The sequence below is a fragment of the Pleurodeles waltl genome, chromosome 5 (assembly GCF_031143425.1).
Source record: "Pleurodeles waltl isolate 20211129_DDA chromosome 5, aPleWal1.hap1.20221129, whole genome shotgun sequence".
NCBI lineage: Eukaryota > Metazoa > Chordata > Amphibia > Caudata > Salamandridae > Pleurodeles > Pleurodeles waltl.
Window position 1 is genome coordinate 886,947,531 of NC_090444.1, and position 16,059 is coordinate 886,963,589.

Below are 16,059 nucleotides of genomic sequence, written 5' to 3' on the forward strand. Positions count from 1 at the left end.
TGTGCGCGGTGGACAGGAACGACAGTTGAGTAGATGTTTGTGGTGTTGTGCAGTGGGGCGGAGGTGTAGTAATAATATTGCTGTTGGTTCAGTTCCTGATGAATGATAGTGCAGTCCGTGGATTTTCCTGTGGATATTAAAGGGATGCGCGGGGGATTGAATGTGAGCTGGTCATGCACATACGCCTGGTGTCCTTATTTTATGCTTGTTCTTTTCGGTAAGATTCCATCTACACCTAGTGAGTGCGCGCTAATTTGTCACTTCACGAAATTAGACAATTTAATATCAGCAGCATTTCCTTTACCATGTTTTTATTTATTAGGATAAACACTAATTGGAGTGCTGCATTTGCCTTCTTGTCAAACCCACATTTCCCAATGATCATTGCAGACCACCCCGAGAGACACCAGAACTGCGTAAGCTGCGCCATTTTTATCATTTAAATGTGTCTGTTCTGCGTAAAAGAATGTCCTGGGAAGAGTTTTATATTGACTAGCGGCCTTTTTAGGTTTCGCCTGCACACACACTTGAGTGCTGCTTGCGAAATCTATTACAAAAAAAACTTAATAGGAGCTTAGAACCAGCCCCTTACTTACCTGGATTTACCATTGACTTACTCGAGTGTCGCTCTGATTTACATGCTTCTGATTGGCCTGCACGTCACTTCCTGTTGTCTTCTTCACCGATCTTGCCATCAGGTTGCCTCTGGTCCAAGTACTACTTCTGGTCACTTTCTGTTGTACACTGGCCAGTGTCGCTGAAGGTACTTGTATTTTTTTGTTTCTTTCTTTCTTCACTGACGTCTTTTTTCTTTTTGAATGCCGTCTTTTTTTCTTTTTTCACTGCTGTCTTTATGCGCTGCCGTCTTCTGTTGTCTTTCTTTGCCGCTGTCGTCATCACCACATGCCGTCTTATGTCTTTTTTTCGCTGCTGGCTTGTTTCTTCTGTACCACATGTTGTCTTCTGTGTTATTTATTCACTGGCGTCCTCTCCCCCCCCCCCCCCCCCTTTTTTTCTTTTTTTTTTTTTCTTCACCACATGCCGTCTTCTTACTATTTTATCCACTGCTGTCTTCTCTATCCCCCTGCTGTCTTCTTTCTTCACTGCGTCTTCTTTCTTCACTGCGTCTTCTTTCTTCACTGCGTCTTCTTTACTGCATGCCGTCTTCTTTACCGCATGCTGTATTGTCTTCTTTCTTCACTGCCGTCTTCTTTCTTCTCCGCATGCCCTCACACCAGTAGGCCTCGCCTTTTGTTTCTTCTCTCTATCTAACTGGATTACAAATGTTAGAAATTTTTTATTATAATGTTTGTTTTTAAATTTGATAAACCATCAACGGTTTATCAAATTTAAAACAAACATTATTATACCTTTTTTCTGATGTTTTCTAATCCAGTTAGAAAGAAAAAACAAAGGCAGAACGTATTGGCTTTGCCAATGCTTGTTTTACTGTACAGTAAAACAGTGTAGTGAAAACACCACAAGGTATTTGGTGTAAAGCACTTTATTGCCTGGAGCCACTGGGGAAAGCCTCTCCTTCAACTGCTTTCCTGTTTGTTTTTCACCCACAAACAGCCTTGTGTAACTGTACCTCCCAATCCGTACCACAAGCACATGCTGATTGAATAACTTCCTTAACCACCCTGTTGAACCTTTCCACCATGCCATTGCAACTAGGATTATAAAGGGAAGTAGTTTTATGTTCAGGGATGTGGAATTCCTATCGCCTGACGCCCGGGACATCTTGTTTGGGGTCAAGGGCAACAAGTTTTTATGTTTACTTTGTCCTTGGGACAAGTAGGCCCAACCCACTGCAGCACAAACCCTTTGGCTGCCTGTTTAGAGAGTTGAACTCTCTGCAGTTGAGGTAATGTGTTTCCAAAAGATAATGCTGTTCGAACTTGTATTTATGGTTCATTATTTGAAAGCCTTCATTATTAGGGTGCATGCTGTAAATAAATGTTTTAAGGTCACACTTCACTACTGACGTTGGTTCCAGTACAAAACAAAAAAAACGTGTACACACATGTTTGAAAAGTTTAGGCTAAGAGGCTAAGTATAATGCTCCCAGAATGCTCTCTGATTATATGCAAATGGAGTGTCATTTAGTAAAATGTGTTGATGCATGCTAGTATTTCCAAAAAATATTTCTAATGGAAAATCAGTGTAACCATTTTCAACACGATTATGGGAAGCATGAAAATAAACAAACACTGACAAAGCCAACTGATCTGACCTACTTTTATAAGTCTTTTAGTTTCATCAATGCGTGTCTTGTTTTGACATGGCTTTTGTAACACTTTATTGTTGTGGGAGCTACCAGGCCCTCAACATTGTAGCAAACATTGGCAAAAACCCCCCAAAAAGTTTTTGAACTCTTAAAGCACACGTTGCCACCAGCGGCATAACAAAGGCCCCGCAGCCGCCCTCCAGGGGGCCCGTCAGCACAGCACCTGCCCTGAGTGAGTCTGGAGAGGGGGCTCCTCCGTGTTCTTTGCAAAGGGGCACCCTCCAGTTTCGTTACGTCACTGATTGCCACTGTAGTTCCTGACACTGAACAAAACTACTTTGTGTGGCAATATGCTCCTTGTGGAAGAGCAGAATGCGATCACTCACAGTAAAGCCAGCCGAAAGAGAGAGAAATAGAAGTTTAATAAAAACAAAATGTCTTTGTTAACACCAGACCTAATTAGGGACCAAGACCCACATGTAGGTAGCTTTTTGCATGTCGCAAACAGCGACTTTCGCTGTTTGCGACGTGCAAAAAGCACATTGCGATGCACAAACCCAGTTTTGCGATTCAGTAACCTGGTTACCGAATCACAAAATGGGTTTGCGACTCGCAATTAGTAAGGGGTGTTCCCTTCCTAATTGCAACTCGCAGTGCAATGTAGGATTGTTTTGTGACCGCGGGCGCAAACCAATCGCAGTTTGCACCCATTTCAAATGGGTGCTAACACTTTCGCAAAAGGGAAGGGATCCCCATGGGACCCCTTCCCCATTGTGAATGTCACTAAACATTTTTTCAGAGCAGGCAGTGGTCCTGTGGACCACTGCCTGCTCTGAAAAAATGAAACGAAAACGTTTCATTTTTCATTTTTGTTATGCATCTCGTTTTCCTTTAAGGAAAACTGGGTGCATTACAAAAATACCCAAAAAAAAACTGCTTTATTGAAAATCAGTCACAGGCATGGTGGTCTGCTGTCTCCAGCAGGCCACCATTCGTGAGGGGGTCGCAAATTGCGACCCACCTCATGATTATTCATGATGTGGGCATTTGCGAAGCCCTTGCGAATCACAGATGGTGTCAAGGACACCATCCTACATTCGGATTTGCGACTCGCAATTTGCAGGTCACAAATCTGAACCTACCTACTTGTGGCCCCAAATTCTTAAAGAAAGTCACAAAAGTGCACCCATGGTATATGTCGTACCCCTATAAAATATTTGTGAACTGTATTTTAGCGTGGGTAAATACGATGTGTAGATTTGCTCATGTGAAAATCTATTGATCATTTGCAAGTTCATTTTCCCTCCAGCCACTTTCTTCCCAACCCTGGAAGAAGTTCTAATTCTGCCATTGTCAGGAGTAAATGTCCAACCTTTCTTATTATGGGAAAATATTAGAGAGAAGCTGGTAAAAATCTTTAAAACATGCAGGTTAGTAGGTTTGCAGACTCAAAGGCATTCCAGCCCTGGAACTATTGCTCACTGCTTCCTTCAGCCCCAGTATGCAGATCTGCAGAAAGGTGGCAAAATAAGGAAATTGCTACAGTAGGGATTGAAACTCCAAGTATTCAAGCCCTACTATGGTAGTAGCCCTGGCATATTCAGAGAAGCTATTAATTGCTGCCATAATTTGTCGCCACACTACATGGCACCAAAGGGACAAGTAGATCTTTTTACAGGACAAGTAGATTTGAGAAGCAACCTGTCCCCTGGACAAGTAGATATTTTAATAAATTCCACACCCCTGAATGTTGTACGCCAATTCTTTTGAAGTAATCTTTCGATGCCTTGGACAAGAACTGAACACCATTGTCGCTTAGCACCACCGTAGGTAAACCTTCAGACACAAAAACTTTATCTAAAAATTCCAAAATACATCTCGTGTCTACCCTCTCAACAATTTCTACAACAGGCCACCTAGAAAACAGATCCATCAACACTATTACGTATTTTTGTTCATCACCAAACGGTCCCGCAAAGTCAATCGCCACACATTCCCATGGTTGTTTCGGCAAAAAATGTACATTCATTGGCGGTCTGAATGTTTGTAACGTCTTGTCGGGATTTGAACACTTGGAACAATTCCTCACAAATCTTTCAACCTCAACATCCACATTAGGCCACCAAAATAAACTTCTTACCACACCCTTTGTTTTTACAATGCCAAAATGTCCTTCGTGATATAGATCCACAATTACTTCCCTCAAGCTCTTGGGAGGAATAATCCGCTCACCCCTCATGATTGTACCGTTCTCCATGGACAACTGCGATCTCACTTCCCAAAAAGGCCTAACCTCTTCCTGCAATTTGTTTTTATCAGGCCAATTTCCTTGCAAAAATTTCTTTACATCAACTAGTACTGTATCCTTATCATATTCAGATATCCACTCGTCCCTGCACACAGCATGACTACCATCTGCATGAACAAAAGCTACTTGGAAATTATGCCAACATTCATCCACACACTCTTCCAATTTAGTAGGCATTCTTGATAAGAAGTCCGCTACTAGATTATCCGTGCCCGGTAAATATATAAGTTTATAAACATAATCCTGCATTCTTATTGACAATCTTGCAATCCTCGCAGAAGCATTAACAGTTCCCCCCGTTGTCAATAATTTCACCAACGGCTTGTGATCACATAAAATTGTTACAGGTTTTCCCCACACAAAAACCCTGAAGTGATCCAGAGCCCACGCACATGCCAAAGCTTCCCTCTCAATTGTGGGATACTTTTCTTCTGTTGGCGACAAGGCTCTAGAGGCAAAGGATATTATAAATTCCTTTCCATCCTTATGCTTCTGGCTTAATACCGCACCCAAACCTTTACCACTGGCATCTGTTGTGATACAGTTATCCAGGTTAGGATCAAAACAGTGTAAGCTTTGGACTTAATCAATTTCAGAAGTGATGCGATTGAATTCTTCCTGGCTTTCCTTAGACCATTCAAATTTGACTTTGTTTTTCAATAGCTGTCTCAAATGGAAACTTTTGTCAGCAAATCGTGGAATAAATTTAGCACAGTATTCATCTAGACCTAAAAAAGATCTAACATCATCCTTGGAACTTGGAAGCGAAGCATCTTTGATAGCATTCACAAGAGACTCTTTTGGTCTGACACCTTGGGCTCCAATGTCATGACCCAAATAAGTGACGCTGTCCCTTGCAAATTTACATTTTGAAAGTTCCACAGTTAAACCACTTTTCTCCAATATGTTCATTACCTCCTTCAGTCTTGAATCATGTTCAATGTTGTTCTTCCCATAGATTAGAATGTCATCCTGGAAGAATTTTACACCAGATTTATTTCCAAATAACTGAAACATAAGTCTTTGGAACACTGCAGCAGCAGACACTAAGCCAAAAGGCATCCTGTTAAATTGGAAACAGCCAAAAGGTGTAATAAATGCTGTGTACTTTCTGGAATCAGTCGTAAGGGAAATCTGATGATACGCAGCAGATAAATCTATAGTGGAGAATATTTTTGCATCCTTTAAAGAGAGAACCATTTCATTAATCCTAGGTAAAGGAAAACGATCAATAACAATATTATCATTCAAATGGAGTAGGTCCACACATAACCGAATCTTTCCATTCCTGCGTCTGGTAACCACCAATGGAGAAATCCATTCTGACGCTTCGATAGGTTGTATTACTCCTAAAGTCACCAATCTTTCCAGTTCCTTTGAAACTTCGTCTCTAATCAATATAGGAACATTCCTAACCTTGTGTACCTTCGGGACTGCATTAGCTTTCAAAATTATGTGGTGTTCAAAACCCCTTAAATTTCCCAGGTTTGTGTCAAACACTGAAGGAAATTTTCGTAACAGATCCCTTGCAAAGTCCAACTCTTCATCCACCACCTTCACTTGTTCTTCACTGTTTGGATCCAGGACAATGTGCAATTTACCCTGATCAATCCAGCCAAGAACTGGTGGTCCTTTCCTACTTATATACAGCTTAGCTCGAGTGGATCTGTTTTTAAATCTAAAGGTTAAACATCTATAACCTATCAATTTTATCACCACTGTACCCTTGTGGTTGTATATCAGGTTCACATAACTCCATACTAAATTTCCCTATGAATTTATCTCTCCATACCTCTTCATTCACAATGGTATAAGGTGATCCAGAATCAGCAAAAATTTTCATTATAATTCCACCAATGCTTATTTGACACTCAGGCTTGTTTTTCCCTGGCTCCCCATTGACATTCAGAATCAAATTCGTTGTAGAGCATATGACACTATCGTTACCAAACCCATGACCCTTTCCATCCTCTTCATCATCCTGTTCAGAATTTTCCAACACACACACTTGACGTTATCTTTTTTCCTGCAAACCTTCGCAAAATGACCAATTAAACCACAATTTCCACACTTTCTTTGGATAGCTGGATATGTCTTGCTATACGCTAGGTGATCCTTACTACCACACCTATAGCATCTATTTTTCTCTTTAGAAAACAATTTTGATTGGGCATTGAAAGACTTACTGGAAGTTTGGGTGGCATTGTAAGACTTACTGGCAGGTTTGGAGTTTATTTTACAGACAAACTCAGACTCCTTAACTTTTGACAATAATTCCTTGGCACATCTACCAGACATCTCTGCTTTACGCACAATGTTCATAACCTCCTCAAGTGATGAATCACCATTCACCCACAAACGTTCTTGAATACTTTGATTATGAACATGCATAACTAATTGGTCCCTAATTAACTCAGTTTGTAATGCTCCAAATTTGCAATCAATAGCTAATTTTTTAAGTTCAGCGACATAATTATCTACTGACTCATTCTCATTTTGCTCACGTTGGAAAAATGTATACCTAGTAATACCTATACAAACCTTCGGTGCAAAATAAGTGTCAAGATCTTTCAATGCTGCCTCAAAAACGTTCTGATCCCCAACTACTGGAGCTTTTAACATTTGGTTGTACACTCTTAACCCATAAGCACCCAAAGAATGTAACAAAATGTTTTTTTTTGGTCTGCTGACATGTTGCCAGAATCACCCACTGCATCAATGTAATTTATAAAGTACTCCTTCCACTCTAACCACTTAATAGATGGTTCAGAACCTGTTGGCCAAAATGCTTGTGGTGGAGAAATGCTGAAATTCTGCGTTGCCATTATAAATAACTACTCTCAATCTTAAATTGAAAACCTAAAAAATAAAATATTATGAGGAAAAGTCCAAATGCAGCTAGTAATCCGTGGTTTCCATGGAGATTTCAAAACAGATAAAGATGACCGCTAAGCACACTTGTTAAGTTGAATGTATGAATTCCAGCATGTTTTGCAGCACAAAGGAATCGTTACAAGTGGCAGGATATCCTCAAAAGGTTCACATCCAGAAATTCCTTGTTGCTAAGAAACTCAAGAATGCCTCAGGACCCTTCAAAATGGCCGCAGTACGAAATACACAGCCGGCATTCAGGTTGTCATGACAACATTGGCGCGCGAACGTCGCGTCAAGCTACTGTTGCCCACAACCAACACAACCTCCGTTGTGCAGTCGAGTGAGAAAGCGACAGTAAAAACACACAGTCAAGCCCAGCAGGAAATCGGCAAAGCGCAGCTCAAAACGCGATGAATCGCTCCGTGGTCAGCCCAAAAGGAATGCTGTGCTGCACCCCAGAACTCCTAACGCCACAGCACGCGTAGTCCTAGGCTCCAGGCGCTCGTCGCCAAATTGTAGTGAAAACACCACAAGGTATTTGGTGTAAAGCACTTTATTGCCTGGAGCCACTGGGGAAAGCCTCTCCTTCAACTGCTTTCCCGTTCGTTTTTCACCCACGCGTTCCACACAGCGCATAGCAACTGTGGAACGCTTTCAATAATAAACATAACAAACAGTTTGCTTCACAAATTAAGTCAAATGTGCCGGGGACCTTGACTCTTCATCCCCTTAATAGGTAGCATTTAGTGTTGGCCGTGGAGCAAGGGTAAGGTATGAATGGGACTTGTAAAATATTTTCTGACACACCAGAGGTTGGGGTGTAAAGGCAGTAGTATGTCTTTGTAATGTGTGCCAAGGAGCAGGAACCCGGGGGCAGTAAAGTTGAAGTTGCATCTCTGGTACTTCTACCCCTGTTTTAAAACCCTATTTCCCTTTGTCACTTAAAGGCTGAACTACCTAATGATAAATGGGAAAACGCAGTATGCGACTTAGCAATAGGCAGACGTAAATGTAGCATTTCTGTCTATTTTTTTGTATTGCATTTGCCCAATTAAAAGGCCGCTTTTGGGCACTAATTTAAAGAGTTTGTAGTAATTGAGAGTGGAGGCACAACTGCATGCAGCTAAGCACCATCCTGATGTAGCTACTAAAAGTAAACTGCTATCCCGAAAATCAACATTTAAACCTATCAGTATTCCACTCTTGATGTTATGATGCCTGACATCATTCACATTACGTTACTACTGTTTTCCCCCCTTTTTACTAAACAATTAGAGAACAATAAAATAAGCAGAATAGAGATATAATAATAAAAATGGATGAACAAATTAGCACTGTTCAATAAGCCTGTGTGGTGTTTTAGGCAATCTTGTTCTTCGCAGTAAAGAAGAAGTATTTGTCCAAGTTCATTTTCTTCTTGAGAAGCAACATCTTGTTAATGCTTGAGTTGTGTTTCTTTTCTTTGAACTTAAGCAACACATTTTTTAAAGTAAGCTTTATTTCTAGTTATGACTCTAATCTCATCTTCTTAAGTAACCCTAGAATCTTGTGCTTTTGTTATCCTCAATAGTGATAGATCAAATCGATTTTGAGACTTCCCCATTCCTGTTTTTCCAAAACTAGATCTCCTATTTGATAACTTAGTTCTTCAATATGTCTCATTTGATCTGAAGTTTTCATTCTTTCTTTCATTTTTTAATCCCTTCTTGCAATGTTCTCAGGTGTTTTTGAGAGATCTGTAGGTACATGTGGTAATCTAGTTGTTTGAGTCTGTCCAATATCAATTCTGAGAGACACTTTCCTTTTGATCCAATGAAGTGTATTCTGATAATCATGAAGAACATGATGATCACAAACAGGCAGTCCTCAGATGTAAACCGGCACTCATGCCTTACAGCACACTCTTTGCCATAGAATAAATATATATATATATATATTTGACATGAAGCCTGATTCTTTTCTATTTTGAGGGCCATACGAGACGAAAGCTAGCATAAGAGTGCTTCCGTAAAGCCATCTTTTCCCGAGAGATCGCCACTAGTGCCCCATCAACCTCTGCTCTTAATTGTTGACTACATTGATTTTTAGGTCGAAGCCTACCAGACAGTCAAGCTGTCTAGTTTGTTAATATCTTGGGGGCATTCGGGAAGCTTCTCTGGGAATGGATTCTGTCCACTGCTTATCACTGGCTTTGAGCTTTGTAACGCCCATGTGCTTGCCCAGACTTTATTTACTTTATCTTTCCACCAGTACTGGATTTTTGTAAACAGTCCTTTAAATCATGTTCTTGTCACATTTGCTGTGTACTGAAAGACAGAGGAAAAATGTTACTCTGTCTTCCGGGGAGCTTGGAATTTACTGTCCTTGCTCTGACATAAAAGCGAGAGGATTTATTTGGTAGTGTGCGTGACGGAAGGCTGTACAATGTTCTATTTTATTAGCACACAACAAAATGTAAATTTCTGTAAATAAACTGCACAGACATTTCAGAATATATCAGACTCAAGACGAGCCAAATGAAGCACATATATGTTAATAATACAATCAAAACACTAGGTGATGACATTTCCACACAGTCCTTGTGTGACGTTTATTTTCAGCAGTAAAACTAAGTCTGTTTAAATGGAATGGTCATTTCGATTGAAGATGTGTTGTCTGGAATGGCAGTAGCTATCTCACCATGTATACTCCACTTTACCCTACATCACTGCACCACCCCACACTGCACTCTACTCTGCACCAATCCACGACTCCCTGTCATTGCACTCTGCCCCACTCTTTTATGCACCTCTGCACTCTTCCCCACTGTATTCTACACCACTCCACTCTACCCTGCACAACTCCTCTACACCATTCTGCTCTGCCACACTGTCACTGCAGTCTACTCTACCACTCTGCTTTATGTCAATCTATTCTACGCTACTTTAATCTACGCTACACCACTGACCTTAAGGCCAGTGTACTCTTCTGTCCACCTCTCCGCTTTACAACAATCTACTCCATGCCATTACACTCAGCGCTACAGCACTCTACTCTGCCACTGTACTCTAACCACTGCTCTCTAAGCCAATATACTCTACACCACTTTACTCAAAATCAATGCAGTCTGTGCCACTGCTCTCTGCCACTGCACTCCATGCCACTCTAGTATACAACACTGCACTCTACAAGTGTGCTCTGCAACACTACACTCTTTGCCACTGTACTCTGTGCTCTACCCTGTGCCAATGTATTCTATTCTACTACGCTCTACTCTATACCACTCTACTCCATTGCACGACACTCAACACCACTGCACTCTACACTGCACTGCTCCACTCTATTCTGCACTGCTCCACTCTGCGCCACACTTCTCTACAACACGGCACCCTCCACCACTGAACTCTACGTCACACTACTTAGCACCAGTGCGCTCTGTGCCACTGCACACTATGCACCACTATATGCCACTGTGCTGCACTCTATGCCAAAGCATTGTATGCAGCTACACTCTAAGCCCCTCTACTCTGCACAGGTGCACTCTGACACTACTATATACCACAGTATTCCACTTTGCGTCACTCCACCCTGCGCCAGTCCTGTCTTCCCCAGTCTATGCTGCACCCTACACCAATGCACCGCTTTACTCAAAACCAGTGCACTCTGCGCCAATCTGCTCTGCAACACTATGCCAATGCATTCTACACCACTTTACTCAAAACAAATACACTGCGCCAATATACTCTGCACCACTGCACTCTAGGCCTCTCCTCTCTACTCTACTCTTCTACACTACACTCTGGTACTCTACTCTACTCCCACTTTATGCCACTCTTCACCACTACTCCACTCTACTACACGCTACTCAACTCCCTCTATGCCACTACATGCCAATTTACACCGGTCTGCTCTCACACTTCCCCACTCTATGCCACTCTACTGTGACACAGCCACTTGACTCTACAACATTCTACACCACTCTGCCATCCCATTATCCTATGCTACTCCACTTCGTGCATGTAGCTCAGGTACCCAGTCTATTTTTTTTACTGTTGATATTCATATTGAAGTACATGTCAGCAAGTGACAATACGTGTTTGTACTTCTAACCGAAAGCTCGCTGTTATTGCCATACTATTTATGCAGTTTAGTGTATTTCTTAAAGTGACACTTTCAAATTATACAGACCTAGCTTAATTATGTAACGTATTCTCTGATGGTTGTTTACGAAGTGAAATGGTGCAGTGTAATCTATTATATTTGCATTTTGGATTATTTGGTTAGTCAACGCTCCATTATGAGTTTAAAAAATACTATATTGCACAAGTGCTTAAATAGCCGTTAAATAAAACGAAAGGTGGTGAACACGTGGTTTGTGTGCATTTTATGACTCTCTTTGAGTAAAAACTGTTGCGAATAGTATTTCACCATCCTTTGGTGAAGAAACGTGACCAGAAAATGAATGTAGCAGAGCAGCAGAATGCGCAGATTTCCCTCCCAACCTCCTCGCCGCTCTCACTGTATGATTTTTAAAAAGCCTTTTTTCCCTCCAGTGATTTGCCATTTCATGGGTCGCGGTGAAATCGGCTGGAAAACGCCGAAGCTGGCTCAGCCCGAGTGTTAGTGACTGCTCATGTTCCAGTTCTCAGGTCATTAAATCTGAATTAATTGGAGAGACAGCGAGACAAGAAGGTTGTTGGGAGCGTGCCGTAGTTTCTCACGAGCAACTTCGAGCCAACCAGAACTCTAACGCTTTGTTTGTTCTTGTGTCTTTCCCTCCACAGCTCTGGTGGCCGTTGATGGCAAGCCGGTGAAGCTTCAGCTCTGCGACACTGCTGGACAGGTCAGTGAAGCAGTCTCTTATTCTGCATGTTGTGCAATACATGTCCGGTCAGGCGAACACTGGGGTTTTCTTGGGGTTGGCCATGATAGCTAATTTTTGTCCAGATGTAATTTGTTTTGCCCAGAAATTCGTAACGATCAATAAAGTATCCCTGCACAATATAATTGTGTATGGGTAACAATAGAAAATATATGGAATTGCAGATGGCTGGTTATCAACATAAGCTCTTTCGGTCATCATTGGGTCGCATGTGCGATGCAAAGCTTGAGCTGTCCAAGTTGAAAGTATAACCTTGTTGATACTTATGTACAGCTGAGCCAGAGGGTGAGAGGTTTACCATAGAAAACATGTGTAAGAAGAATTGCAGGTGGACAGCTATCCCCAGTCAGTTCCTCGGAACCAGAGTGCTTATGGGGGAAGACATGCTATGAAGAGCCTTATCCCCATTATCTCCACTTTGCTGTACATTACAAATTACATATAAGTTTATACTTTGCGGCCTTTCGCCCACCACTCAGTCTCTCTCTTCCAAAATATACAAAAAAGCATTGGCAAAGCCAGTAGGTCTTGCCTATGCAAGATCTATTGGCATTATTAATGTATTTTTTTAGCCATCTACAGCAGTTTTTAAAAAAACACTATGACGCGGTCAACGCTGACGTTAATAAGCACTTTTTTTTCTTTCAACCATGATACACAGCAGTTGTACAACATAGCTAAAAAAAATTGACAAAGTCAATAGATCTCAACTAGGCGAGACTTATTGACTTTGTCAAATCTTGCTTAACATTTTACCACATTGTATAATCTCCCAAAGGCAATATCACATGAGTGCTGCTTGTTACACGCACATTAATACAAGTACAAATGACTCAAATGTAGGTCTTAACTTTGGGCAATCACTGTCCAGGAACCAGTGTTAAGGAAAAAAACATAAGGATTAAAGGGCATTATACATATAGAGGGGGGGCACATGAAGAGAAAGATCTGTGCTATAAGAAGTGAGTAGAATGTGCACAAAAACATACAAGAAAAGCATATTAAGGGGAGTGACTCTAAGTAGAGCACAGAACATACAGAGCGCAGCACTGGTTAGGTGGTAGAAATGGGAAAAACATCTCCTGGGGTTTGGGCTGATGGATGGCTGATTAGGAGTCGGAGACTTGTCACCTGGCACCATTGAAATTATGAACCAGCGGCGTCCGTTACAAGTGTCATTACGGACAACAGGCGTTGGGCCTAAATTAAGGATGGCCAGCTCAAATTATGAGCAGATGGTCACCCTATTCTTCAGAGGAGCCCAAAGAGTTTCATCCTTAGCACAGTACTGCACAATCCACAAAGGCCTTTTTATAGACATTCTGATGCTCCATCAGCACGCAAACTCTGTTCTATTTCCCCATTATGCAGGGCCTGCACTAGGCTTCAGATAATCTTTTTTGGACAGGTATCAGTTTAATTTTGCACAAACAAATATAATTGATGGTACTTGCAAGTAAATGCGTGGCATGTATTTTTTGTATTTTTTTTAATTGTTATGAGCACCAGTTTTCATTGAACAAAGTCAAATACATTTTTTTGTAGGCACAGTGAAATTAAGTTATTTTCCCTTAGTTACAGGATTTTGAGCAGACGCTGGAATTCAAACCTCTTTCCAGAGTCAGCTGCTCTGAACTTTACGCCATATCCCCTCCCATGTCTCCACCTCATGTAATTTTTGCAACTTGCCGGACAAGGACCATACAGATTCAACACGTGCCAGAAAAAGCAGTGTTAGAAATTGGGTCTCTAGTTAGCACAGGTTTGCACCAAGTCCAAGTAGGGACCACAATCCTAGTCCGGGTGATAAATCAGATTTACACCCTAAATTAACATGTGCTCATCCTCTTTTAGCTTGGCACAAAGCAGTCAGGCTTAATTTAAGAGGCAATGTGTAAAGTATTTGTGCAACACTAAAATTACAGCAACACAGTAAAAACACCACAAAAAGACTCCACACTAGTTTAAACGATAAAGAATATCTGAGTAAAACAAGACCAAAACAACAAAACTTCAATAAATAGAAGTCAAGCTATTAATTTTTAAAGATAAAATCCAAAAACAGTGCTTAGAAGTCAATAGCCCTAAAAGGTTACTAGAGGTCGCACTCAACTGGTGTAAATCCCAGGCTCAGGCTGACCACGATTGAGGGCAGGCCAGCTACAGAACCCAAGCAGGGTCCACAGAAAACAGTACTTTGGATGGAGCAGGTGTCGAAGATTGGATGCGTTGGTTCTGACCCATGCAGTCAGGTAGATGCATCATCTTCCAGTCTCGCAATCTGGTCCCAAGTCGAACTCCTTCGAGATGTATGCAGTGCGTCGTTGTCTAGTCGCGCAGCGGTGTCCTCTGGTTATCATCGCTGCTTTGCCATCGAACCTCACAGTTGGGGCCCCGCATCACTGTTGAATCGGCAGTCCATCTACGTCAGAAGTCACTACGTCGGTTCCAAGCGGTGCAATGGGCTCAGTGCATTGCTTTTTGCAGAGAAACAGCTGCAAACCCAATTCTAAGGCCCAAGAATGGATTTGCGCCTCAGCAACTAGTAGGATTTACAGATGGCAGAGTCAATGAGCAAAGTTGCAGGAATTCTTTGAGGGTCCGGATACTTCAAGAACAGGGGGCAGGCCAACAATCCCTTGGAGAACTTAGGTTTAATGATGTAGAGAGCAGGTCTAGTCCTTCTCAATCCCTGGCAAGAAGCAGCAGGCCAGCACAGCAGAGCAGGTAGTAAAATGGCATTCACTTCTGGCAGCACAGCTGATCTCACTCTGGGCAAAATGTCCTTGGTTCCAATAGAATTCTGATTTGGTGGGGTTTCGGGTCCAGTACTTATACCCAGTTCAGCCTCTGAAGTGGGTGAGACTTCAGAGAGAGATCTTTTGAATTGCAAACGGTCCCTGTCCTTCCTTCCCTGGCTCCACGCACAGCAGGAGGTAAAGCAGCCCTTTGTGTGAGGAAAGGCACATCCCTATTCAGGTTTGTCAACTTCTCCATCCCATCTAGCCAGTGATGGCTCATCAGCCTGGTGATGGGTCATCAAGATGCAAATGTCACACCCTAGCTCCCTTTGTGTGTGACTGTCTAGAGGGAATGCACAAAGCCCAGCTGTCACCCACCCCAGATGTGTATTCAGTGACGGGCAGAGGCACAGAATGGGTAAAGTAAGAAAATGCCAACTTTCTAAAAGTCGCATTTTCAGACCTACAGTTCAAAATCCAACTTCACCATAGGTTGTGATTTTGAATTGTGAGTCCAGAGACGCCAAACGTAAAATTGCTACCTTTTTCCTAATTTTAAGTCACACTTAAAGACTGCTTCAAGGTAACCTCAATGTTAACCTATGGCAGAGATAAACCTTGCAGTAGTGAAAAACAAATGTAATAGTTCTTCACTACCTGGATATGTTAAACTTAAAATGTCCAACTTTTTAATACACTGCGCCCTGTCTTGGGGCTAACTAGGGCCTACATTAGAGGTGACGGGTGTGTAATAAAAAAAGAAGGGTTGGGCTTGGCAAGTGGGGTCACCTGCCAGGTCGAATTGGCAGTTTAAAACTGCACACACAGGCTCTGCAGTGGCAGGTCTGAGCCATGATCAAAGGGCTACTGTAGCGGGTGGCACATTCAGTGCTGCAGGCCCACTAGTAGCATTTAATTTACAGGCCCTGGGCACATATAGTGCAACGTACTAGGGACTTAAAAGTACATTGAATATGCCAGTTGTGGATAAGCCAATATCGCCATGTTTTGAGTACAGATCATTAGCACTGGTTAGCAGTGGTAA

At 41.9% G+C, this 16,059-nt stretch overlaps 1 protein-coding gene across 1 annotated transcript in view; it reads left to right on the top strand.

Moving 5' to 3' along the window:
• The window catches only part of RHOU (ras homolog family member U), a 68,238-nt gene that overhangs the window by 1,888 nt on the left and 50,291 nt on the right, over window positions 1-16,059 (top strand). Inside the window, exon 2 of the mRNA XM_069234993.1 lies at window positions 12,176-12,234. Coding sequence (XP_069091094.1) covers window positions 12,176-12,234 — 59 coding nt within the window. The remainder of the gene's footprint in view (window positions 1-12,175; window positions 12,235-16,059) is intronic.